We start from the raw sequence: 23558 nt of genomic DNA on the forward strand, positions 1-23558 counted from the left end.
TATTTTTACAACTGTGACTACTAATAGAATTATGGAGAATGCCGCTTCTGCTCTTTTACATCTAAACTTGTCATTTGATTCAAAAAAAGACATTTGTTTTGCTATTCATTGTTTAGTCGCTGTTAAAATTATTATAGCGAGACAATGGAAATCATCTAAGCCATACAACAAACGGTTATTGATTGATCAGGTCCTGTTCCAAATATCTATGGAACACGAGATGATCAACAATGAGAATTCGAAGAAAAAACAATGGTATGGTGATTGGCTGTATAAATATAAGATATTATTTTGCTTCTCCAATAGTCCTTCTTGATTATTCCACTATTCGAAATTTAGCAGTTGGTATATGGAAAGCGATGAATATAGATAAGTGACAATATAATACACATAAGCGAGTACTGAAATTAATTGATCATGTGCTCTAGACTTGGTGTGGGGTTTTTATTGTTTGTGTTTTTGTTTTTTTTTTGTGTTTTTATTTCTTTTTTGTGATTGTAGACTATGTTCGTATGTGATATATACTGACCTATAATTGAACACAAGACAAATCTCGATGATATATAATTTAATGGAATGCTATGTGATTCTGTATTTGTCTGCTAAACAAAATATGAGACCAGTATATTGTTGTATATGTAAAGAAAAAATTCTCTAATAAAAATATATTAAAAAAAAAAAAAAAAAATCCTGCAAGGACATGCTACAGATACCAGAACAACTACATTAAGTTGCAAAATTTTCTAAAAAAAAAAAAAAAAAAAAAAAAAAAAAAGAATCTCTTCCTTCCTGAAGAAACCTGTGTCCATCTCTCTGTGCTTGGCTTCCGTCAGTTTCTCCGGTATCATTTGGTGCATTGGCCGGGAAGCTCATCGTTCAACGGTAGCTGAGAGGCAGAGGCGTGAGACGGTCTATCTTTGCCCACGTTCTCTACGGCTGCACCCCTGAACTTCTGCGTGGACCTCCCTTCGTCTCGGCGCCACTGGGCCGTTGTCCAGGAGATCATCGGCCTCTACGTGAGAAGTGCTGGGGTGTCCCCGTCGATGAGTGTGAACTCAGGTTCAGGAACGAGGAGGTAAGACAACTGCTGTTTTAGACGGCAGGACCCACTAGGGGTATACCGATTGTGCGGTAGGCCCAAAGGGGTTTTGAATCTGTGTATCTGCCCCCTCTGTCGGAGGGAAGGAGCGAAGGCGCACCGCTCGATCGAACGCTCTTTAGTCAGACCGTTTGATTCTGTTAGTCAGGCGGGGCGCTCTGGTGTAAAATAGCCCTAGCCGGACACCGGTGTCTTGTCTAGACTAGCGTTCTAGGGTGTACATTTTGTTCGCTAGGTCGGAGGGACCGGGAGACTAAGCGGCGTCTGTGTAAATTCGGTTCGCTAGTTCTCATCCTATCTGGGCTAAGTGGGAAGGCGTGTAAATTTGGAACCCACTAGACTTTTGATAGTACGACTAAGAGGCGTCTGTGTAAATTCGGTCCTCTAGCTCGTTGTATAGTGCGACTAAGAGGCGTCTGTGTAAATTCGGTTCTCTAGCTCGCTATATATGTGGTGATTGGGCAGTGTGGCTAACCAAAACGTATGTAGATTGTTTTTAGGTAGTCCATTCAAGGTACTGGCCAATAGTTTAGTTGGGAATTGTAAATGTGTTAACGATTGTTTTAGTAAAGTGTATATCTTGTTAGATAGCGCGAGCTCAGCCGTCTAGCGAGAGTGTTAATAGTGTGTTGCTGTATTATAGTGCACGGTACCATAACCCTGTATATTTACTGACATTGTATAATAAGTACTAATCATTGTCGTCCATTGCATGTTTAACACCATAACCACTAATAATTGTATTGTGACCTTAACTTGTGCTTTGACCTATGCTAACCGTACTGTAACCGCTATTTGTAAAAGACGATGTTACTGGGGTGTGTTATAGACGGGTAATTCGTATATAGAGAATTATAGCGTGGGTGACTGTATAGTTACGCCAAAGGGCATAATATTGATTATATAGTGACTGGTGTAACAGCTGTGTGTGTACGGGAATTCCCTGAGTGTTTATTGTTATTGTGTACGTTTCACTTGGTAACCGTACCACGTGGTGCTGTTGCCAGAGGAAACGGGTGTGACTGTTGAATAGTACGCGTGCATAGTATTCGTTGTCGACGACGTTCCATTGTTAAGTATGGGTGCGTCGCAGTCAACGATTCCGGATCCCTTAGGTTGTATGGTGAAGAATTTTAAAAAGGGATTCAAAACTTGTGATTTTGGGGTTAAGATGTCTCCTGTACGTTTAGTTACTTTGTGCACTAGGGAGTGGCCTACTTTGGTTGCGGCATGGCCGCCACGTGGCAGTTTGGATCCAACTCTGGTACAGCGCTTACACGTGGCTGTATCGGGTAGGCCTGAACTTTACGGCCAGTTTCCTTATATTGACTGTTGGAGACAGGCCGTAAATGACTCGCCAAAATGGCTCCAGACATGCCACGAGGAGCAGTGTCGCCTCATGGTAGCTAGGACTTGTTCGTCCACTAGGACCGGTGTTAGGCCCATTTTGGACACGCCCCCTGAGTCCGAGATCCCTTTGCCGCCCCCTTACTTTCCGTTAAGAGGAAGTGACGCAAACGCAGGAAGTCCTGCACCCCTCCCCTCATTACCCTCATCCACTTCCGCTTCCTCCTCCAGTACAGGGTCCACCCCCCCTCGTACTAAATCTCCCCTTCCGGAACCAGAACCCACCCCCATTAGAAACGAATATCCTGATTTGGCGCCACTTCAGACTTCCGGTCAAGCTTCATCTAGCTCGGCTCGAAGTGTTTTATTTACAACCTTTTCCCAAAGCCAACCTCCCACATCCCCATACCCTATCTCTCCCCGACCGGAACCCATGACTGACGCCTCTCTACGTAGCCCCATCCAAACCCGACAGTTGACTGGTGCCCAACAATTAAAGCACTATCAGATGCCTCTTCGTCTGAATCCCGGGTCAGCTTATATCGATGCCGCAGGTCAAATGGCACACGCTGACCCAGTCTTCGTATATGTCCCATTTACCACAACCGACCTTTTAAACTGGAAGACCCATAATTCCTCGTATACTGAGAAACCACAAGCTATGACTGATCTGTTCACCTCAATAGTACAGACGCATAATCCGACATGGGCTGATTGCCAGCAGTTACTAATGACTTTATTTAACAATGAGGAAAGGACAAGAATAAATCAAGCAGCCATAAAAGCACTAGAGGATAGAGCCCGTGCTTTGAACCAAGCTAATCCAGCAGCATGGGCCGCAACACATTATCCCAACACTGATCCCGATTGGAACGTAAATGGTGCTGATATGGTTCAACTCAGAGCCTATAGAGACGCTATAATTGCTGGCATGAAAGCAGGAGGAAAGAAAGCCATTAACATGTCGAAGACAGTTGAGGTGATCCAGAAAAGCGATGAAGCGCCCAGTGTCTTTTATGACCGATTATTGGAGGCATACCGCTTGTATACCCCCTTTAATCCGGAAGACGCAGATAATTCCCGAATGGTTAACTCCGCCTTTGTCAGCCAAGCATACGGAGATATTAAGCGCAAGCTACAAAAGTTAGAAGGGTTTGCAGGTATGTCCATCACCCAACTAATGGAGGTAGCAAATAAGGTTTATATGAACAGGGATACAGAAAGTAAGAAAGAGGAAGAGCGCAAGATGCGTAAAAAGGCTGATATGCTAGCGGTAGCGATCGCAGGCGTAGATAGACGGGGCCCGGATAGAGGCGATAGTAAGTGGAATGAGGAACCTCTAAGTAGAAATCAGTGCGCTTACTGTAGGGAAGAAGGGCATTGGAGAAATGAGTGTCCACGAAGAGAACAGTCTGAGAGAGACAGACCTAGGTCAGGTTACGGAAACTTTAGAGGCAGAGCGAGAGGTAGAGGAGGCCCCGGAGGGAGTAATGGTTATAGAGGGAGTAATGGGAACAGAGGAAGTGTTAGGGAAGACAGGTATATTCCAGCAGCGCAAAGGTCCCGCGATAGAGAAGGTAGGGACTTCGTAGGATTGGCTGACACGGTCATGGAGGACTATTGATACCGACCGGGCTCCATCCCCCTTGGTCGAGCGGAGCCTATGGTCGATGTATCAATAGGGGGGAAAAGGAGTGCGTTCATGATCGACACTGGTGCTGAACATTCAGTGGTGACTAATCTAGTTGCTCCTCCATCTGGAAGGACTATTACTGTGATAGGAGCAACTGGAAGAAGTGCTGAAAAACCGGTTCTTAAAAGTCGACTCTGTACATTGGGAGGCCACGTAGTAAAACACCAATTCCTTTATATGCCTGAATGTCCAGTCCAATTGCTGGGACGTGATATGCTATCAAAATTACAAGCGCAGATTACGTTCCTACCAAATGGAACAACATCCTTAAAGTTTAATGGACCCTCAGGTATTATGACTTTATCCGTACCAAAGGAAGAAGAGTGGCGACTTTATACAGTGTTGACTAGCCAAAACCCTAGGAGTGATGAGACATTGTTTAACATACCAGGAGTTTGGGCAGAGAACAACCCACCAGGACTGGCCCGCAATATTCCACCTATAAAAATTGAACTGAAACTTGGGGTTTATCCAGTAAGCCTAAGACAATACCACATCCCACAGAAGGCTAAGAAGAACATTCAATCCTATCTGGATAAATTCATACGGTATGGTATCCTAAAATTCTGTACTTCCCCCTGGAACACCCCATTGCTGCCTGTTCAAAAGCCCGGTACAGATGAGTATCGACCTGTGCAGGACTTAAGAGCAGTCAATGATGCGGTTGTTAGTATACATCCAGTCGTACCCAATCCATATAACCTGCTTGCTTTAATTCCGGGCGGGGCTACTTACTTCACAGTCTTAGACCTCAAAGATGCCTTCTTTTGCCTCCGAATTGCCGCAGAAAGTCAATGTATTTTCGCTTTCCAATGGGAGAACGCTGTAACGGGCTCAAAACGCCAGATGACTTGGACAAGACTGCCCCAAGGGTTTAAAAATTCACCTACCCTATTTGGTTCAGCTCTAAGTCAAGATCTACTGGATTTCGAGTCTATCCCAGGAGAGTGTGTATTGTTACAGTATGTAGATGACTTGTTGATAGCAGCAGTTACAAAAGAAAAATGTCAGCAAGCAACGCACGATCTACTACATATTCTCTGGAAGGCAGGATACAAGGTGTCCAGGAAGAAGGCTCAGTTGTGTTTGCCAACTGTCAAGTATCTGGGATTCCATATCTCTGAAGGTCAAAGGATTATGGGGCCAGAGAGAAAAGAAGCTGTCTGCCAAATACCAATACCCAAGAATAGAAGACAAGTGCGAGAATTCTTGGGGGCAGCAGGCTTCTGTAGGATATGGATTCCCAGCTATGCGATACTGGCAAAACCTCTGTACGCAGCCATCAAAGGTACAGAGCATGACCCCTTCTTATGGACCCAAGAACAGCAAACGGCATTTGAAGATGTGAAGAAGGCTTTGATGAGTGCCCCAGCATTAGGTCTACCTGATCACACACGACCATTCTACTTATACGTACATGAGCAAAGAAGAATGGCTGTGGGAGTATTGACACAGTACTTGGGATCATGGCAAAGACCTGTTGCCTACATGTCTAAGCAACTGGATGCAGTGGCCAGCGGACTTCCACCTTGTCTAAGAGCCGTAGCTGCAGCCGCCTTGCTAGTAGCTGAAGCCGATAAACTCACTCTGGGTCAAGAACTTTATGTACGAGTCCCACATGCAGTACAGACGTTGTTGGATTACAAAGGAAATCATTGGTTTAGTAACAGCCGTATGACCAAATATCAAGCAATGTTGTGTGAAAACCCAAGAGTGCATTTAGAGACTGTAAACACCTTAAATCCAGCTACCCTTTTGCCACAACCTACTGAAAGTCAACATGATTGTTTGGAAGTAATGGATGAAGTATTTTCAAGTAGACCAGATCTTCGTGATTTTCCCATCCAGAACCCCGATGTTCAATATTACACCGACGGCAGTAGTTATGTGAAAGAAGGGATCCGCTATGCAGGATATGCAGTAACAACAATAGACAAGGTGATAGAAGCTCGGCCACTGGCAAAAGGAACATCAGCACAAAAGGCAGAATTAATAGCACTAACACGAGCGTTACAATTGGCTGAAGGTTTAAGAGTGAATATCTATACGGACTCTAAGTATGCGTTTTTAACCACTCATGCCCACGGAGCTTTGTATAAAGAAAGAGGACTACTGAATTCAGAAGGCAAAGAAATCAAATACGCAGCTGAAATCCTACAACTATTGGAAGCAGTGTGGGAGCCGAAAGAAGTCGGTATTATACATTGTCGAGCGCATCTGAGAGGAGATGGTGATGTAACCAAAGGAAATCGGATGGCAGATAGTGCAGCTAAGCGTGCTGCTGAATCAGGAAGACAGGAGTATGTGGGGCATATAGCTGCTCTTATACCAACTCCACTGTCCCAATGGACTCCAGTTTATACAGCTCAAGAAGAGGAGTGGTTAAAGACTGAACCGGGAAAGTATTTGGAGAACAAGTGGTATCAGCTAGAAGATGGAAGAATAGTTATACCAGCATCACTAGCAGTAGAAATTGTCCAGAACTATCATAACGGGACACATTCTGGGAGAGACAGTACAGAAGAATCTCTCAGGAAACATTTCTACATACCAAGATTGTCCAACTTGACTCAGGCCATTGTACGTAGATGTGTAACGTGTGCTAAAAATAATGCAAGACAAGGACCAGTAAAGCCACCAGGAGTCCAGTTTATGGGGGGACTCCCCATGTCCGATCTACAAATAGACTTTACAGTGATGCCTAAATCGGGTGGACATCGTTACCTGTTGGTAATTGTGTGCACCTATTCAGGTTGGGTAGAAGCATGTCCTACTCGTACAGAGAAAGCAGGAGAAGTTGTGAGATTCCTGCTACGAGAAATAATACCCCGATATGGACTACCCTGTTCTATAGGATCGGACAATGGTCCAGCTTTTGTTCACCAGTGCCTACAACAACTGACTCATATGCTTGGTATAAAGTGGAGGCTTCATACTGCATATAGACCCCAGAGTTCTGGTAAGGTAGAGAGAATGAATAGAACTATTAAGAACCAGTTGGCTAAAATGTGTCAGGAAACCCAACTTAAGTGGAACGTTCTCTTACCCATAGCTTTATTGCGAATCCGCAGTACCCCTACCAGAAGGATGGGCCTCTCTCCTTTTGAAATCATGTATGGGCGACCACCTCCCGTACTTGGTAACTTAAGGGGGGATTTGAGTCAGTTGGGAGAAGGAATTACCCGGCAGCAGGTTGTAGAGTTGGGTAAGACTATGGAGGAGGTACAGAAATGGGTACAAGATAGATTACCTGTGAATATTTATCCCCCTGTTCATAGCTATCATCCAGGAGATCAAGTGTGGATTAAAGAGTGGAATAATGTACCGTTAGGGCCCAAGTGGAGAGGTCCTTATGTTGTTCTTTTGTCTACCCCTACAGCGATAAAAGTAGCCGAAGTGACTCCGTGGATACATCACTCCAGGGTTAAACCAGCAGCAGTCGATTCTTGGCAAGTTACAGCAGATCCAGAGAATCCCTGCAAGATCCGGTTGAAACGCACTACTCAGTCGGAGTAACGAGGAATTATTGTGGATTACAAATTTTATTGTTACAGGTGTGAGTGAGAAGGCCATAATAAAGCCTGTCCGCTTACCAACACATAGTGTATAAGCCAGGAAAGTCTCGAAGGGACACCTGTGAAGACGAGCAGAACTCCATTCCCTGCAGCCCTCACATCCTGGAAGCTGAGGTTCCATCGCACGGACGAAGACTGAGGATGACGGCGAAAGATGTGCTTTTGATTGTGTTTATTTACATGTGTTTTTATATTCAGGAAGGTAGAGGTACCGACACTCCTAGCTGTGAGGTATGCATTAAGACTACGAGAACAGGTAACCATATTTCCCAAACCCTAATTTGGCATTCACAGTACGAGTGTAAAGGAGAGGTATCAAGATGTAGATACCTAAATATAGACTATAGTGTGTGCCATTTAGGAGTAGGAGAACCTAAGTGCTTCAGTCCAGAGTATCAACCTCGTACAATTTGGTTGACTCTCAGGAATGGAGATCCTCAGGGGACCCTAATTAATAAGACGGTGTTAGAATCCGTATATTCTTCGGGTGTTCTGCTATTTGATGCATGTAAGGCGATATCAAGTGGTAGAAAGCCGTGGAATGTATGTGGGGATCTTAGATGGGAGAGGACGTATGGATCTAACGATAAATATATTTGTCCCAGTAGTAAAAGTAAATATGTGAGTCCTAGATGCCCAAATAAAGACTATAACTTTTGCCCATATTGGTCTTGTGTGGGGTGGGCGACTTGGGGACAGACAGTAGACAAAGACATGATAGTGACTAAGTTACCAACTAGCCCTTATTGTAAGTCTATGGAATGCAACCCAGTCCATATACTTATAAATAACCCCGACAAGTTCTTAGACAAATATGGAAATTTATTTGGGTTTCAGATATACGGGACGGGTTTAGATCCTGGGACATTATTGTTTATAGGAATAGAGACTGATACGGTATCCTCCCAGACTCATCAAGTATACCATTCCTTTTATGAAGAGATGAGTATAGATAATAAGATCCCCCATAGCGCTAAGAACCTGTTCATTGACCTAGCTGAAAGTATTGCCGGTAGTCTTAATGTTACCAACTGCTATGTGTGTGGAGGTACTAACATGGGAGACCAATGGCCTTGGGAAGCAAAGGAGGTAATGTCCGGTTCTGAGGCAGTTGACCAACTAATATCTGCACAAGCCGATTATCATTTGAGTGTTAGAGGTAAATCTGAGTGGAGATTAAAGACCTCCATCATAGGTTATGTTTGCATAGCAAGGAAAGGAATAATGTATAATACTTCTGTAGGAGAATTAACTTGTCTAGGGCAAAAAGCTTATGATGATGATACAAAGAATACAACTTGGTGGTCGGCTTCAAATGTCTCAGAACCATCTAACCCGTTTGCTAGATATGCCAGTTTAAAGGATGTGTGGTTTGATTTATCCATCACATCTACCTGGAGAGCCCCAGCAAATTTGTACTGGATCTGTGGTAAGAAAGCCTATTCGGAGTTGCCACAGGACTGGGAAGGGGCATGTGTGTTGGGTATGCTCAAACCATCCTTCTTCTTGTTACCGATTGAAACAGGTGAGACTTTAGGTGTTAAAGTGTATGATGTGAATCATAGGAAGAAAAGGGGACCCTTAGAGATAGGCACCTGGGAAGATAATGAATGGCTTCCCCAGCGTATCATAGATTATTATGGGCCAGCCACGTGGGCAGAAGATGGTACCTTTGGTTATAGAACCCCTATTTATATGCTCAACCGTATTATAAGGTTACAGGCGGTGGTTGAGATTATCACTAATGAAACATCACAAGCGCTCAATCTCCTAGTGAAACATAATACCAGGATGAGGACAGCAGTATACCAGAATAGATTAGCCTTGGATTACCTTTTGGCAGTAGAGGGAGGTGTATGTGGGAAGTTTAACCTAAGCAATTGCTGTCTTCAAATAGACGACGAAGGGCAAGCAATAGCGGAGCTTACTAGCCATATGGTTAAACTAGCACATGTGCCTACTCAGGTATGGAAAGGGTACAATCCAAGTAGTTGGTTTGGTAGCTGGTATGAGTGGTTTGGAGGGCTTAAGGCAGTGGTAGGTGGAGTCCTACTGATTTTACTGTTGTGTCTACTCCTACCGTGTCTTATACCCTTAGTAGTTAGGTCTGTGCAAAGCCTGATAGGAAGTATAGCAGAGAGGAAGGCTGCTGCACAGATAATGGCGATATATAAGTATAAGGCTCTAGATCAAGGAGAACCAATGCAGGAAGATGAATGTTGAAGATTCACATCATAAGATAAGTCTGGTCTGGTTCAAGGTAACTTGCGGTGTAAGCAAAACTAAGGTTATGTGATGCCTCAAGTAATTGTAAAATATCAAGAGGCATCAAAGGGGGGAATGTGGTGGAATCTCGGTAAAAATAAATTTAGTAGGCCGAGATTACCACGTGGCATGTGTACGTGCATATGCTGACGTATCGATCAGTTGGTTGCACGAGGCAAGATACGATCAGTAGTGTACGGAGCATGTGCAAGAATACAGGATATAGTATTCCCCTCCTCCATTATGCTGGACAAGCCATGCGGTCAAACAGGAAGTTAATTCTTATTTGTGTTGATTGGTTAAGAGAATGTGCGGGTGGAGCTTAATATGGGAGGAGTTATATGCCTATATAAGGAGCCTGCACTATTGTCCGGGGCTCAGAACTTGTGGTATTTTGGTGACGCTAGTCCCTCTGAGTCCCGATCGGTGATCCAATAAAGAATCTCTTCCTTCCTGAAGAAACCTGTGTCCATCTCTCTGTGCTTGGCTTCCGTCAGTTTCTCCGGTATCAAAGTAATTTAGGTGACTATAGTGTTCCTTTAAGTTTTATCTAGAAGTGTCTTGCATTAGACAATGACAATCTAACTCATTTGTTAACCTCCTCTCACTTTTTATTGATTTTCCTTATTTTCTGTTTTGTTTTTTGTTTTTCAGATGAAAAAATATATTTTTTAATATAAAATCTTTATTAAAATATACGTTTTCAGGTTTCCCTTGTGTAGTTACAAGGTTGCTGTTTCACTATGGTGTTTGCTGAGGCAGCTGAATGTGATGCAATGTTGTACGTGCGAGTGCCCACACAATAGCTTGATTCTGTGTCCCTGTTGTGCCATGTGCCATTATGGTTGTGAAATTTCCCCTGTTAGTAACCTTTAAATACAACATTTCCACCTATCAATCAGTGTTTGTCCACTTGCTGTGACTAGCAGACTTGGCACAATGAGAAAATTGGACTCAGCTTAACGATTTTTCCTGAAAGTAGAAATTTTTACCAAATATTGGTTTTGCTCAGCAGAATTTTGAAACAAAGATTCCCATTTAAAAAAACAAATCAGAAAAACAAAAAGGTGTGAATATGGGCCATTCAGTATGCTAAAAATATATTAATAATATAATATTCTATATATATTATGAAATCACTTTCCTGCCGTTTGGTTCACAGATGAATGGAGATAAAGTCAACAATAGAGGGAAAATTCAATATTTATTATATTGTTCACTTTTCATTTAATCTTTGTATAAAATCAACATTTAGTGACTGTCCCCTTACCACATCACTTTTTACCATCATTCATCCCTTTTTTGGTGCTGCGGGTGAATCGCGCCAAACTATGACTAACTATTGCAGTGCCACATCTAAGAGACGCCTCACGTGACTCTAATCTATAATTCAGGTGAATTTTGGCTCAACGTTTGGGAAATTCGTCCAACACCCAATCAGTTGAAATTAGACCAAAACGTGCTGTGTACAGCCAGTGTTTGTGGCCTTATGTCAATTTGCCGATGTTTCTGTGACATGCCAACGCATCCATTTCACAGTGTGTCCCTGGTCCTGTGATCACTCTCAGGAATACTGTTGGGTTCTGGCTATGGAAATGAATCTTTAAAATGATCAAACTGCACTGCAGCCTCCAATCCATGGAAATGCAAAGTGCTAAAAGCAGGAGGTCAAACATAACACATAGAAAAACAAAAACCAACGCATTTCTTGCAGCCCCATGATGACGTCCTCACCACTCAATTTCTGCTCCTTTCTTTCAGTCGGAAGACGATCAACTTGAGCTAGACCTCAGCGAACACCTCGAACATGCGCACTACTGGAAGCAGAGCAAGTAAGCAATGGGGGATTTACATCTAGCGACAAATGACGGTGACGAAGGCAAACGGTTTAAACTAATGGAGAATGACTGAAAATTGCAAAAAACGAGTAGGGTTATTCACTAGATGGTGAGAATTATCAGGAATTCAAACTGAATCTCAAGGCCAAAGTAGATGCTCTAAAGGCATAGTGGACTGAGAACTTTCCCAGTTCGGCTATTTTAGTTTTCTTTAAATTTTAAATTCACTTTGAATTGGTTCCCAATTCCTGGCATTTTTCACTTGAGTGATAAATCCCATAATTATAATTTTTCATCCCAACATGCTCATCTGGAAGAATTGCTGGAAAGATTTCTGGGGGGAAATGTTTCCAACTAATTATGAGATATTTTGACCAAATAAGAAAAATGTATGAAAAAAAGTTTGTTTGGAAAAAAAAGTAATGGTAATGATTTATAAAAGTCAGAGTGTCCCGGGTACATAAAGCATGCCTTCTTATAAAAAGTATGTCATTTTTATCTGAAAATAGAATTCTAAAATATACTTTTTTGAATATTATCTAGGGAGAGAATTGCCAATGCCGTCGGACAATATGGACACTACGCTGAATGCTTGCTGCGCAATCAGGTAACATTTCAATATCCATGAAATAACAGATGGCAAAACGTAAACACACTGGTAAAATTTTACGATATTACATATATTCATAGGCGTGCGCACAGGGCGTGCCGGGTGTGCCTCCCTCCGTGGGCTGGTGAGGGAGATCAGCAGCTCCGCCGGGTTCCTCTTGCGAGGTCGGAGCGTTGCCGTGGTTACCAAGGCAATGCTCAGATCTCGCGAGAGTGAACTCTAGCCCCGCAGGTTAGAGTTCACTCTCCACTGGACCACCAGGGATGGCAGCAGCACAGTCCCCCCTCCCTACATAAGGTAAGAAGGGAGGTGGGATATTAACTAAACGGCCCCCCCACCCCACACATTACACACAAACAGCAAACACACACACATACATCACCCTTACACACACAGCACACACACACACTAACAGCACCCTCACACTAACAGCACGCTTACACACACAGCACCCTTACATATACACACACAGCACACATTAACAGCACCCTTACACACACAGCACCATCACACACACACACTAGCAGCACCCTAACATACACAGCACCCTTACATATATACAGACACACACACACACTAACATCACCCACACACATACAGCACCATTACACACACATGCATCACCCTTACACACACATACAGCACCCTTACACACACATACATCACCCTTATGCACGCATACAGCACCCTTACACACACACACATCGCCCTTACACACACAGCACCCTCACACACACAGCGCCCTCACACACACAGCACCCTTACACACACAGCGCTCTCACACACACAGCGCCTGCACACACACACAGCGCCTACACACACAGCACCTACACACACACACACACACAGAACCCTCACACACACACACACAGCAGTATATGTGTGTGTGTATGTATATACACAGCGTGTGTGTTTGTGCTTTAGGGTGCACATCCTTATACAATATTCTGCGCACGCCTATGCATATATTATAACATTTAAGTGCACTTTGTTCTCGATTTGAATGTTGTCAAGTTTTGCCAAATCTGCTACAATCTGAATTTAAAGAGCGAGAAATCCACATTATTTTATAATTCCCTCACCAAAATTTGCTGTTCATTATTGTAAGGGGCTTAATCTAAATGAGCGCCCTAATTAATACAGTCGCATGCGTATCGTCATCATATTCACAAATCAATTCTCGGTTTCCCGTCTGTTTTATTAACAGTTAAGTGTCCACAATCTGCTGGAAGCGGTGAAAGAAATCTGTTATCTTCTTCGTTCTGTCGAAACCAAGGCGATAAAGAATGCGCTAACGTCACTGCTATCGATGAATCTTCCAGCCACACCGGTAAGAAGCCTTTACTCCTTTGGGATGTCAATAGTTTAAATGGAATATGACCCCTTTATTCTGTGCATCGCCATACAATAATAACTCATTGTCTTTTGTAACAGCTTGTTTGCATTAAATAATCTGCTGCCGTGTTGTGGATTGGCCCGGCTGCCATGTTTTTCTTGCAGTGTCCCTTTAAGTTCACATTGCGTTGCCGAAGCTTGGCGTCTGGCTGAGTTTTGCTGATTTCAGGCTTTGCATGTGAATTTGAAAGGTCATCGTTAGTTCATTTTTCCAGAGCGAAGTGCTGAGGGCTAATTATCTGTTTGATTCTGCAAAGTAAAATGTTTTAACAAAAGGGACGCAGAGAGGGATATGCGGGAATGACAGGATGCAGTCAGATCTCATTTCTCATGGATTAATATCCGTAGAGATTCCATCGTGCCTTGCATGCTGTTATGGCGTCCTGTCTGCTCTCAGTCTGTTTCTAATGCCCAAGCTGGGTCTAATGCTGCTTCCCGCCGTTAACCGCCATTTTATTTCTGTCCATTGAGTAAAGTTCACCTTATGCCATAAAGCTATAACCCGAAATCTCAGACAGTTTATACAGTGAAATATTATCATGTGGGACTCGCACAGACTGTCAGAAAGTTCATATAAGGCTCTGAGAACGGAACGGACGCTGGGAGCAGCTCTGAGCTGGGAAAACAGTACCAGCCACCCCCACCCCCTCACACGGTATTAACTATTTCAGTGTGAGAGCAGCATCAGACTCACATCCAATCAGGGAGAGCCAGGGAGAAATGTGTCTCGTAACAGACATTTTATCTCACTTAAATTTTACTTAAAGAGGAGTTTTATGCAGTTCCCATGTTACGTGTATAAAACCTCACCGGTGCTAAATTATAATTTAATGATGGTTCATAGGATGTAAAAGTGGTTGTTTTAAAAATGGTTCATTAAACAACGAGACATTGACTTTATAAATAATAATTCCAGTGTTATTTTTAATGCTGCCATCAGGGGTGGCACTAATAACCATCATTCTGGGATAATGTCAGAAGTTAAAGACCATTGTCCGTGGGGATAGAGGGCACCTCACGTCGCCCCAGGGCTGTACCAATGAAACATTACAACCTCCTAGTCCTGCCAGAGTCGTTTTCAGTCACAGAAATGGTCCGTTTGGTAATAATGAAAATGTTCTTGTAAAGGTAGGAATTATTTGTGGCACGTGGCAGACATATATAGTGGTTTACGGTGATCTTCCAAACTCCCACTCACGCAGGTCTTGAATAAACAAGATGGCCGTAGAATAGACCCTTCCCGCATCTTCCGCTCCATGCCTAGATAGATTAAAATAGGTTTTACTCATCTTCATAAGAATTGTATTGTAAAAACGTGGGTTACTACAAGTAAATGTTAGGTTGCTGAAATATTCCCCAGCAGTTTACAGGGAGTGAAAATTGCATTACCCACAAGCTGCACGTTTGTCAGGAATGTACTTGTGAATCTTCGCTGCTGTGTAAACATGTCTGTCGGCGGCTCGGCAGCCAAGCGCTGTGAGAGATTAGAGAACTTCAAAATATTCAGATTTATATATTGATAGTTTCCTAGGAAACCACAGAGGAAAGCTGAAAAGAATGAAAATCCAAAAAAGGAAATAAAAAGTAAATGAAAACAATAAATGCGAGATGTCAAGCAAATAATGTAATTAAAGAAACATATATACGGAGTTCAGGGAAAAAGATACAATTGTTAAATCTTAACCCAGATTGAGAATCCCTAGTAAACAGAATAAACAAAAAAATCGTATTTTTCCAAATAAACACTATTATCCAATAAAAGTGCGCGATAATGTAGATTGGCGTTGATTTTAACGCACTGCGCAGCACACTTGGCTTATCTGAACTGGCCGGTGTCGATACGGCATTATTACAGAATGATCGCAGCACGAATGCCTCCTATAATATTTTTCTACATAAGCATAACATTCACATATTTTTTGTCCTATCCCCCTTACACAATTATTAGTATAAGGGAGGGAGAGAGGAAACTCCTGTCTATCCCCTGACCTCTATATGGGGCTTTGTGGTTCTATTCTCCTGGACCCTATTTAATTTTACGCCCCAGCCCACCACCCGTTGGGTGGAGAGAGAGCAGCGCCCGTTCCACCGTCAGATCTGTGCAGATATTAGTGTCCGGAGACACTCAATGTATTTCTATTATTTATTTTTATTAATGATGAGAGCTGGTAATGTCGCTCTTACTACACACTGAGCATATAAAGGGTAGGCCAGTAATTATCATTTTATTTTAACTATAACTACAACGTGGGGAAACAAGCAGAGCATTGCGCAGCTCTGGCATCGCCGTCTGGTCTCACGGTAATAGAAAGGAATTTTTTAATCTCTTGATCCCATTAAGTTATTTTAATGAACAGTAAATATCTGATTTCTGTCGTTTTCTATGGAGCTCACGCACTCCATGATTTTGTATCACAGCAAAATGTCGCCATTTAGTAAATAGCTTTTCCACTGTCATTTTACAGCGCGAAAAAAGTCTCTAGTAAATGAAACCATTTGATTATAATTCACAGCAATTTGAAAATAAAACCCACTATTAACACGTTTTAAAAACTATAATGTTAGAAATTCTGCGATGCCCCCAGAAGCCGTCTCTGCTTGCTAAGACATTCACATTCATCAGGAGAATCTCCCCATTTAAGTCAATTTAATCTAGAATTGCTGAGGATTTAGCATTTCACGCAGCTGGATAAATTAAACAAACATTTGGACTGGCAGATAATCTGAGAAATGTTTAATAAATAGGTTATTTATACCGTGAGCTTGTTTGGGCTGCTCCCTCCTCACCTACTGTTCCCGTTATTTAAACTTATTTTGTTAGAATTGCTTGTTTTACCTATTGTACAATGCTGCAGAATGTTGGAGTTATGTCAATAATTGTAACTGTATACTACTTGCCAATGTTATGTTTAATGAAATTCTTCTTAATCTTTTATAGACCTGGACTTCACCCCATTCACAGGGTAAGTGTATTTTATTAAGAACGAGGAATGTTTTCTTTTTTTAAATCAGAGGTCCAGAGATATGGGTTCTGTGACCCAGGTGTTTGTAAATCTCAGTGCTGGGTATAAATAATTCCTTCCTTTCCATATTTGGCTATGACTGATAAGATTACCAATACACCTGATATACCGCCTCTCCGAGCCACACTGCACATTCCTATTTAGTTCAGAGTTTGGGGTTGGTGTGATCAATCGCTCCGCGGTTCACAACCTGCACTAAGAAGGATTCAGATAAACCAAGGGAAAGATTGGAAAAAGGATGTACACTACAATGGTGGCTGGACACTGAGTGGGAAGAGGGTGGCATTGGTGGACATAGGATGGCATCAAAATGGTCAGGCTAAAATTGTGGAAGTGGTTTGGAAATAATGGATTGGTTGGCAGAGCATGGCATTGGTGGGCAGAGAGATTGACATTGAAATGATGATGGTAAATTGGGGAAGCTTATTCGGGACTGTGGCGAAAGTAACCTCACCACTGTTTTTTGGAGGGGCATGTTTGCCAGCCTCCTACCTTGTGACTATGGCCCCTGCAATAGACCTGGCTAAAATACTATAAACAGGCTCTGGGATTATATGGTTCGGGGGGACAATAGACTTCAGGGGGACTTAGTGGTGAATACCTTGGAACTATTTTCGGCATGAAAACTTTGCGGTTCCCGGTCGGTCCTCCAGCGGCACTTAGCCGTGATTCTATGGAACTATTTTCGACTATGGGACCATGCCTGCGGTCGGTCAAATAAATGACTTCCAGGAAATTCCTGAACCCCTGAACCGATCTAGGTGATTTTTGGATATGTTCCCCAAAACAAGGACAGAAGGTGCCTGTAGCAAGGGTGTTAAAAATGATAAGCTTAGAGTCATGTCTGCAAATGCTCGCAGTTTAGGGAATACGATCCATGAACTTGTGGCAATAAAGGCAACTAATAATGTAGATTTAGTCGCTTTTACTGAGACATGGTATAATGAGAAAAATGACTGGGACATAGCAATACCAGGGTACTCTTTATATAGAAAAGATAGGGAAGGCAAGAAAGGGGGAGGTGTGGCCCTGTATGTGAAGGATAGCATAAAATCTAGCCTAATAAAAGTTAGTGAGGTGAACATAGAGTCCGTTTGGGTTACGTTAGAATTTGGTAATCACACAGTAACTTGTGCAGGTGTGATTTATAGGCCCTTAGGACAAATAGAAGAGTTAGATCTACTAGTTGAGGAAATCGCACAATGACAATGAAGTGGGAAGTTATCATCATGGGTAACTTTAATCTTCCTCAATCTTCCTCATGTGAACAGGAAAACCAAAATAGCTGCTTGTGCCAGGAGCACGCATATTCTAAACCCCTTTCTGGGATTGTCTCTAAAACAAGTAATTGAGGAGCCAACTTGTAAGGAGGCCATACTAGATTTAGTGTTAACAAATGGAGATTTGGTATCATATTACTGTAGGTGAAAGTTTAGGATCCAGTGATCATCAGTCAGTGTGCTTAAATATAAGAACAGTCACACCACACAAAAACAAAAGTTTTAGACTTTAAAAAAACAGACTTTTCTATAATTAGAATATGTGTAAAGGAGTCATTATCAGACTGGAGCAATTTAAATGCAGTCCAAGATAAATGGGATTATTTAAAAGTTGCACTGCTGAAGGCAGCAGAAATTCCATTAGGCTTGTCAGTAAAAGCAAAAAATTAAAGAAACCACTGTGGTACTCCGCAGATGTGGCCAAAATAGTAAAAAGCAAAAAGTTAGCATTTAGTAATTATAAAAAAAAGCAGAGTGAGGAAGACAGCATGATCTATAAGATTAGGCAGAAAGAGGCTAAGCAACTTATAAGAGCTTTCAAATCACACACAGAAGAGAAAATAGCACAGTCAGTAAAAAAGGGGGACAAAACATTTCTTAGATACATATATTTTAAAAGGAATGTAAAACAATGATTAGTTAGATTAAAAACAAAAGAAGGAAGGTATGTAGAAGAGGATAAAGGTCTAGCTTACTGCCTCTAAGAATATTTTTGTTCAGTATTTACAGATGAAAATCAAGAAAAGGGGCCTCAGTTAGGAAAAAGGACACATTAGTCATTTATTACACGTGAGTTACAGAGGAAGAGGTTCTAATTCAACTGTCAAAAGTAAAGACACATAAGTCAATGGGACCTGATGTAATACACCCAAAGCTATTAAAAGAGCTTAGTGGTGTACTAGCAAAACCATTAACAGATTTATTTAACCAATCATTGATAACAGGAGTAGTCCCAGAAGATTGGAAGTTGGCGAATGTTGTGCCCATTCACAAGAAAGGTAATAGGGAGGAGTCGGGCAACTATAGGCCAGTAAGCCTTACTTCCGTATTGGGGAAAGTAATGGAAACCATGTTAAAGGACAGGATTGTTGAACATCTAAAATCACATGGATTTCAAGATCAGAGACAACTTGGGTTTACTTCGGGGAGATCATGTCAAACTAATCTTATTGATTGTTTTGATTGGGTAACTAAAATTATAGATCAGGGTGGTGCAGTAGACATTGCTTACCTAGATTTCAGTAAGGCTTTTGACACTGTTGCACATAGAAGGCTTATCAATAAACTGCAATCTTTAAGTTTGGATTCCAATATTGTTGAATGGGTAAGGCAATGGCTGAGTGACAGGCAACAGAGGGTTGTAGTCAATGGAGTATATTCGAAGCATGGGCTTGTCACCAGTGGGGTACCTCAGGGATCTGTACTTGAACCCATTCTCTTTAATATTTTTATTAGTGATATTGCAGAAGGTCTTGATGGTAAGGTATGTCTTTTTGCTGATGATACTAAGATTTGTAACAGGGTTGATGTTCCAGGAGGGATATGCCAAATGGCAAATGATTTAGGTAAACTAGAAAAATGGTCAGAGTTGTGGCAACTGACATTTAATGTGGATAAATGCAAGATAATGCATCTTGGACGTAAAAACCCAAGGGCAGAGTACAGAATATTTGATAGAGTCCTAACCTCAACATCTGAGGAAAGGGATTTAGGGGGGATTATTTCTGATGACTTAACGGTAGGCAGACATTGTGATAGGGCAGCAGGAGATGCTAGCAGAATGCTTGGTTGTATAGGGAGAGGTATTAGCAGTAGAAAGAGGGAAGTGCTCATGCCATTGTACAGAACACTTGGAGTATTGTACGCAGTACTGGTGACCATATCTCCAGAAGGATATTGATACTTTAGCGAGAGTTCAGAGAAGGGCTACTAAACTGGTTCATGGATTGCAGGATAAAACTTACCAGGAAAGGTTAAAGGATCTTAACATGTATAGCCTGGAGGAAAGACAAGACAGGGGGATATGATAGAAACATTTAAATACATAAAGGGAATCAACACAGTAAAGGAAGAGGCTATATTTAAAAGAAGAAAAACTACCACAACAAGAGGACATAGTCTTAAATTAGAGGGGCAAAGGTTTTTGTAACGGATCACCTGGCACCCCGACTGGGTACCTCCATTGAAGGATGCTCCTAGTGCTTACAGAGGGCTCCAAGCACTCTGCCAGACACCACAACCACCGTAGACCCCATGAACCGCCGCAGCTTGGTTGGGGTCTCGCTGTCTTCTACCAACCCTGGACCTACGACAAGGCTCCAGGTTCCAGTGGGTGAACCTCTCCTCCAAGAGAGTGAAGCAGGAACAAGCTCTTAAAAGAGCTTAGTAGTGATTAGCTAAGGGAGTATGCAGAGCACAGCAATCCCTTGTAGTGATATAGCAATTCCCCCAATAAGAGACAGGACTCTAGATTGAGGGTGAAGAAGAACTGTCTGTACTGGCACATACAGCCTCTTTTATTCACATTTTACACACATAGTACTGCCCACAGGGTTTTGCAGAACAACCAATCAATGCGTACAATACACTCAGACACTCCCACACAAAATCCTCCCCTGCCTGTGATATAATTACTGAACACAATGGTCTAACTTAATTATCACAGTCAGGAAAATACACAGTTTTACACAATATTCATAATTCTAAAAGTATACAGTGGGTCAAAAGTTAGATCGACGTCCTTTGTGACCAAATGAAGCATGGCTTTTCTGCCCAAAACCAGTTCCACAGAGTCTTCTATCCTGGAGATAATTGGGAAGTAATCCAATTATCTCCAAGGACAGAGGCAAAACTCCATAAGCCACATGGTAGCAAAATACAATAAAATACATAACAACATATAACTGTGCAGCTATTGCATAAAACAGGTACATTCAACATATCCCCAGATAGCTTAGATCTGAGCGCACATTATTACTGAATGGCGCTGAGATCATATACATACAGTTTAATTGCCATGGTGCCAAAGTCTTTCACATAGTCTTTCGTTATACAAATGGGCTCCATGGCATAGCTATCTGGGGTAACACCATAACACCATTATGCCCAAATCAGTTCCTAGAAGGGCAATACATCCTAGGGCCATAGTCGCAGGGCAGGAGGCTGGCAAACAGGCCCCTCCAAAAACTAGTGGCGAGGTTACTTTCGCCACAGTTTCAAAATAATATTAGGAAGTATTACTTTACTGAGAGGGTAGTGGATGCATGGCCTCCCAGCTGAAGTGGTAGAGATTAACACAGTAAAGGAGTTTAAGCATGCGTGGGATAGGCATAAGGTTATCCTAACTATAAGATAAGGCCAGGGACTAATGAAAGTATTTAGAAAATTGGGCAGACTAGATGGGCCGAATGGTTCTTATCTGCCGTCACATTCTATGTTTCTATGTTTGGAAATTATGGGGAAGAGGTTGGTACTGAGGGAACTGGGCTGGCACTTATGTATAGAGGTTGGCACTTTGGGTGAGGCTCACACTGTTGCCATTGAAGGCTTCCAATGAAGGGTAGAAGTTGCTATTGAAAGAGAAACTCTGGCATAGACATTATCTGGCACTAATGGAGGTAGGTGCACATTGATGGTGTCATTGAAAGGGTGAAGCTTCCATTGATGAGAAGAGGCTGTCATTAAAGAGGTTGAGGATGGCACCAATAGATGGAGGTAGGAATTGAAGGGGATGGGGCTAGCACAGATTGGGTTATATTAGCATTGAAGGTTTAAAGCTTTAAAAGACAGAGGAGAAGAAGTTGCCATTGAATGGTAGAAGTTGACACTAATGGTTGATGCTTTTTTTATAGGGAAAGGAGGCTGCCCCTGACGTGGGTTGTTGGCATTGAGTGGGGGATATGAAAATTCTGGGAAAGCAGATCGATCCCTATGAAGAACTTTATATTGACAAATTCAGCCGGAGAGAGTGCATATAGAGTGCGTGGGTAGAATAGGGAGAATATTAACATCTTATGTGGGCAGTTAAGATAAGGAATTTATTGCTCTTTTGATGAGACTTTGATAAACACATTTAAATTTAAGGAGCTGTTTGTCAGTTTTACAGCCTAAAACACTACTTGTGAAACAGAGACGTCCTGTACTACAATTTATATTAGAGAAAGGTCATTGATGCCACATGACTCAAACAAATCTTAATAGATTTCAGCAAAACACAGGGAAAGGGTGTTAAGAACATCAGAGTATGAGAAGGGTTAGTTGTCTTTATCACGGGATATTTTCAGTTAGAGCAAAGCTTCTCAGATTGTAAAAGAGTGACAATGCTTTCATACATTCCTAATTTCCCCGGCTGTAGGTTTGTTTGCCCGGCCGTAGGTTTGTTCGCCCCGCCGTAGGTTTGTTTGCCCGGCCGTAGGTTTGTTCACCCTGCCCTACGTTTGTTCGCCCGGCCGTAGGTTTGTTCGCCCTCCTGTAGGTTTGTTTGCCCGGCCGTAGGTTTGTTTGCCCTCCCGTAGGTTTGTTCGCCCTGCCGTAGGTTTGTTCGCCCTGCCGTAGGTTTGTTCGCCCTGCCGTAGGTTTGTTCGCCCTGCCGTAGGTTTGTTCGCCCTGCCGTAGGTTTGTTTGCCCGGCCGTAGGTTTGTTCGCCCGGCCGTAGGTTTGTTCGCCCGGCCGTAGGTTTGCTCTGTAGGTTCCTTCTTTTACAATAGATTCCTTTACCAACAGACAAACAATGGGAGTGTGGCTTGCTGGGTGTTTCTCCATCAGTACTGCATACTTTGAGTTTTATCAAGCTGTGTGTTATCATTTTCCTGGGACAGTATTTATCCCATAATGCCTGGATTAAACATAAAGTGTCATGGCTTATACCTCTATCCCTGCTCCAGCAGCTATCTCGAACCGCGGCTGCCCGAGGCTGCGCATGCTCAAATTCAATGTTCGGGCCATGTGAGCTCCGAACCTTGATTGCGTCACGACATAAAGGCCAGCAGCGGTAGACGCATGGGAGACGTGTGCGGTTGTTCCATGCTGCTGGGCAAAGCTATAGACGCGGCTGAAAAATATTAAACACTTGGCAGGTGTATAGTCGCCATTTGGGCAGTCGGAATCCAGGACAAACCACCCCCATATCCTAACCCAATAACACGCAGACACTAAGTATTATGGGGAAATTTGTCCACAGCTTTATTAACCAATAATTATAATAATAATAATAATAATAATAATAATAATAACAATAATAAATTAACATATTAAACATGGGTCATTGCCCCCCATACTCCGCCCCCTCGCATCCTGTTCCTTCGGCTACCATACAAAAGGCAATGACCCCCATATAATAACACCTATACATATTTATAACATATTTAAAACATACACCAACATTCCAAAGTGCCAACCATCCATTAACCACGGCAGGGGTATACCCGGATACCC

General features: G+C 42.4%; 1 protein-coding gene across 2 annotated transcripts in view; it reads left to right on the forward strand.

Moving 5' to 3' along the window:
- The window catches only part of PIK3C2G (phosphatidylinositol-4-phosphate 3-kinase catalytic subunit type 2 gamma), a 367222-nt gene that overhangs the window by 154659 nt on the left and 189005 nt on the right, over positions 1-23558 (forward strand). For both annotated transcript variants that reach the window (XM_063446623.1, XM_063446622.1), the window contains exons 7-10: positions 11741-11811; positions 12361-12424; positions 13635-13757; positions 16761-16785. In XM_063446623.1, the coding sequence (XP_063302693.1) occupies positions 11741-11811; positions 12361-12424; positions 13635-13757; positions 16761-16785 (283 nt within the window). The remainder of the gene's footprint in view (positions 1-11740; positions 11812-12360; positions 12425-13634; positions 13758-16760; positions 16786-23558) is intronic.

Source organism: Pelobates fuscus, chromosome 3 (genome assembly GCF_036172605.1).
Source record: "Pelobates fuscus isolate aPelFus1 chromosome 3, aPelFus1.pri, whole genome shotgun sequence".
In the NCBI taxonomy this organism is placed as follows: Eukaryota; Metazoa; Chordata; class Amphibia; order Anura; family Pelobatidae; genus Pelobates; species Pelobates fuscus.